At 37.2% G+C, this 6164-nt stretch overlaps 1 protein-coding gene across 1 annotated transcript; it reads right to left on the bottom strand.

Moving 5' to 3' along the window:
- On the bottom strand, positions 1-501 carry LOC121754485. The gene has a single exon (XM_042149834.1). It carries the CDS (start codon positions 499-501, stop codon positions 1-3), a length of 501 nt encoding a protein of 166 aa, XP_042005768.1.
- Between the last annotated feature and the right edge of the window lie 5663 nt (positions 502-6164).

Genomic DNA, 6164 nt, shown 5'->3' with positions numbered 1-6164 from the left:
TCAAAGGCCAGAACGGAATTTTGCGGCCATCTTCTCATCGGTGTCCACTAACTCGGGCGCATATCGGGTCATTTCACAAAGAGCACGGTCGTACTTCGTCACCGTCATGTTTCCTTGTTTCAGGGTGTGGAACTCCACTATCTTTGCCCGTCTATAGCTCATGGGAATGTACTTGTCGTACACCTCTTCCTTGAATTCTTCCCATGTGAGCGCCTCACGGCGAGCAGGGTTCATAGTTTTTCGTTTAGTTTCCGACCAAAAATCGGCAGGCCCAGCCAGTTGATAAGTCATGCAAGCCAGACGTTCCCTATCGGTGCATCCCATGAAGTCGAATATACGCTCGAGGTCACGTATCCAAGCCTCTGCATTCGGGGGCTCTCCCAGTCTGTCAAACTTTGGAGGATTTTCCTTTCGGAAGGCCTTAATGTATTCTCTCTCTTGAGGTTGAGGTGGGGGTGGTGGTAGAGGCGGGGGTGTTAGGATTAGTATACTGGAAAGCATGTTTCGAGCGAGTTCGCATGAATAGAATCTTGTTTGTGTACGGAAAAACTCTACAATCAACTTTTGACCCGATTTAGTATTATTCGAGCATTTCGCACGAATAGAATCAGTAAATTATTACATTGTGTTTGCTTGTGCATTTATAAGATATTTTATAAACATTTAAATGCATAAGAAGTAAACGAAGCCTAAGTCTTTTGCTTAGTAGACTGGTTGTGGGCGTCGTCCACTTTAAGGTAACAACAGTCGGTTCTATGCAATGCTTTGCAAAAGAAAAAGAAGAATTTCACAACCTAGATAAGCTTTGGCTACCTATCGTGAAAGGTTGCAATGTCAGTCCGATTATTTCTAAGCCTTATTGAAATAAGATGACGTTGGTGTGGTATAGCACTGAATGGATCTAACAGCAACACTGTCTTTATGATATCTATTGAAAGACGAGGTCTTGATAAATATCTATTTCATAATCAATGTACGTTAGCATTGAGCATACGATATTGAGTATCTACTACTTTGCCTTACCAAAGGTGCGGGTTTTTCGTCACCCAACGATCCAGGTATATTGGGTAGTGGTGATCATTATCTAGCGGTGCTAGGATTGCTATTATAATGAATCGTGCGCGAGGTGAGTCTCGTTTGATAATGTCCTCAAGAGGAGCTTGAACAAGGTTTTATTATTCGGAAAATGGCCAGTTGGAGTTTTATTACTCTATGAATAATAAATAAGTGTTTCTTGCTAAGTCCACTCTTGGAATTAATAAGATGTTAATTAATTAAGTCCATAGCAGACTCTAATTAATTAATGAATATTTATATCTTAAGCACGGGAAATAAATAATAAACAAAATGGAAACCCGGATTACATGTAATTTTGGATTTGGATGGGGAGTTCAATATTACTTCTGTAGGCTGCTCGTAATATTCCAATATAAGCTTGTATTAAATTGTGAGTTCAATTTAATTAGTAAAAAGCTAATTGGGGGAGGCCATATCCAAAACCTTCCATAGATACCTGACTGGGCCCAATATGAACTATTATAAATAGGAGAATAAAGGAGACAGAAAATATACAATTAATTGTCATGAAAATTTCGCCCTCTCTAATTTTAGAAGGGACGAAAATTTCAAAAAGATTTTCTCCTCCGTGAGATTTTAAGCTCCTCCTCCGTGAGAAATTTCTGTCTTCTTTATTCAAGTCCCAGTGTTTCGATAAGATCAGTCTACCCTGATGTCGGAATAGATTTCGGGACACCTGTCAGAAGATCTGTGGTCTAGTATTGAAGATCATCGTGGAGAAGGCGCGAACAATTGACGATTCTTTGGAGAATCAACGAGGTAAATTGGCTAACTCCGTAGCAAGCATGTTTTAGGGATTTTTTTGTGCTAAAGCATGTTTGAAATTCAAGTTATGAGCATGATACATGTGATAATTACGCGAATAGAATTTGTCTAAATAATCTACAAAATAGATCCGTATATGTGATCCGTTAGAACGCATGCTTCCGCTGCCAACCCCTTCAATTGGTATAAGAGCCAGGTTTTGGCTCTGATTATTTGGATTTAAATTTCGTGAAATACATGTATGCATGTATTATTTGATTTCGAAGTTTGTTCTTGGTGTTTTGTTTAATTTATTTACATGATGAACTCAAGAACTATCAAATCAAAGAACTTGAATTACTCGATCGTACGAGACGTGCGATCCGTCGGCGCGAGCGCCGAGACGGATCGCACCACGCGCAATCGAGGTAGGGATGTCGAGACAGTGGGAGCCGGGGAGCCACGATCACTGGGCGACGCGCAGACAAGCGAGGGCTCGCGCGCACCGCCGGCAGAGACAGCAAGCCACAGACGCACCCGCGTCGAGATCGACGCATGAAGCTGGCGAGGTACGGTGGTTTGTCCGAGAACCACCGAGACACCAGGCACCGAGAGCTCCAACCCTAGGCGGAAGGACCGAGACGGGCGGTCGGAGCTGGCCGAGAGCAGGCGCGCCTCCGTGCGCACTGCTGGCCGAGAGCTCGCGCCACCCGATGGCTTGGATGGCCTAGACGGGCGTCACGACGCTGGCCGAGAGGCGCGCGCCGCCGCGTGAGCTCCTGGCTGAGAAGCATCGACACTCGTTGCAACACGAAGCCGAGACGGGCGCTCGCCGCTGGCCGAGAGGAGCCGCGCCTACGCGCACGCTCCTGGTCGAGACGCTGGCGACTCCCGACGAGCCGGTGGCCGAGACGCTGGCACGCCACCTGCGCGCCGGTGGCCGAGACGCCGTGTGCGTCGTATTCCGACGAAGAACTCGTCGGATTTTCATCGTTCATCGTTCGTGCAAACCTCGTACGATGAGATAACGATGAAGGATTATTTTAATGATTATATAATTATTTTATTAAAAGATATCATTAAAATATTATTATTTAATGGAAATAAAATCTTTTAGCAAGATTTCCCTAGATTCTTGGATTTTATTTTGGAAAATATTCAAGATGAATTTGAAAATAAGATTTGAATATATCTTTTATGGATTTTAATATCAAATCACGGATTAATTAGATTCTTTCCTTATTCATTGGATTTATATGGATTTTATTCCTAGATGAATCCTAGTTATATTTGGAAAATAATAATCTAAATTTTATCTATATCCTATGAATTTATATGGATTTATTCCTAGACAAATCCTAGTTAGATTTAGATAATAATAATATTATTTTATTCTTATCCTATGAATTTAAATGAATTTATTCATAGATAAATTCTAGATGGATTTGGATAGTGATAATATAATATTTTATTCTTATCTTATAGATTTATATGGATTTGTTCCTAGATAAATCTTAGATGGATTCGAATAATTATAATATAATATTATCTAATTCTATGAATTTATATGGATTTACTCCAAGAATAAATCCTAGATGGATTAGGATTAATATTAATATTAATTTATTTTATCCTATGGATTTGAATAGATTTAAGACAAATCGTAGATGGATTAAAATAAGTATTAATCCATGATTATCCTTATCTTTTGGATTTATATCCTAGATAGATTAGGATAAAGATAATATATAAGAAAATCCGTATTTAATTGGATTTAGATAAATTAATTTATCAAAGAAATCCTAAGTAATATTTGATATATTCTAGATGTCTATTCTAAATAGAATTAAGATTTGTATAAATATTGGTTGATTGGATTTTATTTATCGTATGGATTATGATGGAATCGTTTCTATCTAGTAATATCCTAGAACGATTTAAATAATGATAATCCTATATCAACGTTATCTTGAATTGAAGGATTTGATTTTATCGAATTAAAATCTAGAATGATCCTAAATGGATCTAGATAGTAAACACTATCTTGATAAATCCTAAATGAATTTGGATAATAATTAACCAAGATAAAACATAATTATTTAATTGATTCTCCCTTGACTAGATTAAATAATTGTCATTAATTATCCAGTGTGTTTAAATGTCATGCATTAAATGGATTTATCTGTTTATTTGGTGTTTATCTATTTTAAGTGGATTATCTGCCTTATATGCTTATGTGATAATTATGCAAAAACCATATAAAATATCTAAGCGATAATTACAACAAGTGCGTTGTATATGGTCTCCATCAATTGGTTTGCAATTTATGAAGCTTTTTTCTAATATTATCGCCATCTGCTCTGTGGGGACAATAATCCTAAGAAATAGCGAGTTCATGAGGGCGGACTTCTCAAAAATAAATAGTATGCACTAGAATGTGGTTTCCAAAATTATCGCCACCTGCTCCGTGGGGACAATAATCCTAAGAAACTGCGAGATTCAGAAGTTCACACAGGATTTATGAGATAGCTTGATCTTCTTAGCAGCACATGAGCATTGTTATGGGAGTGTGTTGTAGAAATGAGACTTTGTAATGCTAAATTCGGTGGTCTTGCTTAGGCAACATTAGGCGGTCATGCCACACTTGTGGTCTCTGGACTATTCGTCGATGATTGTGACCAGTAAAAATGTAAGATTTTAATGCGTATTGACCTCCTCTGGAGGATATAAAATTTTAATTTTACAGTTGCAAGATACATAATCGTTTTGTGGTTATTTGCGATTATGTATTGAGCATAAGTATGTGATAATAAGTTTATTTGCCAAATCTTCATTATGTCATTCAATATCTTGTCTGCGATCCTTAAAGAAATAAACTCGAATGCCAAAATTATGTAGACTGGAAAAGTAAATGGATAAGATTCTCATCGCTAAAACTTGGAGTTAATACTCACTGATTCATGTCCTCCATTTCCTCGGCATAATTCCACGAAGATTGTTCGAGAATGCATTTTGCATGTACTTGATAAGTTCTTTGAGGAATAAGGTCAAGCTATTTTCTTATAAGTAGCATGACAAGTCTTGGTTAGTGACGATGAAAGATGGATATCAATAGAATCTGTCAAGATGATTCGATTGGAATATCCTAGAGGGACAGAATGTTTTGAGGAATCTTTTGATCACTCAAATAGTTTTCTGACTCAAGTCATCGTCTAAAGTAATAAGAAATGACTACAAGAAGGTTTAACTGAAAAGTAGAAAACCCTCAGAATATTAGTTGTTATATTACTTTTACAGGAAAGTAACATGATAGATGACGAATTCATAAAGGTTGCATTTTCCCTAAGTCCTAGTTCATTTGAACAAAAGACTAGATATAAAAATGAGAGAGCCTGAATTGTCATCAAAGTTTGTTTAAAGCGAGTGGAGATGCTTAGTAAGTTGGATTGACCTCTTTTAGAGAAGGACAATGACTTACATAACAATGCAACTTCTAAGTAAGAGATCTTGATCCAGTTAGGTTTCTGTTCCAGTGGAAGCTGTTAATGCTCAATTATTGTTTTATGGTTGATGTTTAAGGCATCATAGTATTGAAACAATATAGATGCAACAAGATTGAGTATTAAACAACACATCAACTTCTTAAACAATGAATGATGAAGTATTTATGGCTTTTAGTCTTAAGGCCAAGAAAATACTTGGTTATTGTTCAAACTGATCTAGACTATCAAGATTTTAACAATTTGTTAAATAGCTTGAAAGTCGAGAATGCCTATTCGATGCACTATGAGTTAGAATCATTTGATTCAGAATACTTATATAAGTGCAACAAGTCTCAATGGTTTACACCAATGAGGAGACGAGCAAAGCGTTATGATCAGTAGTGGGAGTCTAATCTCCATTAACGAATCCAAGCATTCTTTCAAAGAATGGGATAGTTATGTAAGAAGGAATCGAAGTCTTTCTAAGACAAGTTTGATCAAATGATGAGTTGTACTCATGAAAATCTTATCATTGATGGGACAAGCGTTAAATATAACAAGATACACCTTAAAGAAACTACCATCATCAGTGCCTTCTACAAAACACGAGTTGTGGACTAGAGCGTCTCTAGTCTAGCACATCTCAAGGTGTAATGTTGTTCCAATGCATGTTGGAAAGGTATCCAAGTAATTGGAGTTGACTACTGATCAGGCATGTTTTAAGGTTTTCCCAAATGGTGTAAGGTTATAAGTTCTGTAATCTTCAAAGATTGAATTCTTGTATGAAGATCAAGAAAGGAACTAAAAGCCTAACAGTGTGATAACTCTCAGTACAAAGAGAGATATCGAATTTTCCACGTT

The sequence above is a fragment of the Salvia splendens genome, chromosome 11 (assembly GCF_004379255.2).
Source record: "Salvia splendens isolate huo1 chromosome 11, SspV2, whole genome shotgun sequence".
In the NCBI taxonomy this organism is placed as follows: domain Eukaryota; kingdom Viridiplantae; phylum Streptophyta; class Magnoliopsida; order Lamiales; family Lamiaceae; genus Salvia; species Salvia splendens.
The sequence above is the reverse complement of the archived record's forward strand: the minus strand, read 5'-3'. Positions and strand labels throughout refer to the sequence as shown.

Excerpts from the sequence above, each read along its gene's own strand:
- LOC121754485 (XM_042149834.1), bottom strand. The coding sequence starts at position 501 with ATGCTTTCCAGTATACTAATCCTAACACCCCCGCCTCTACCACCACCC.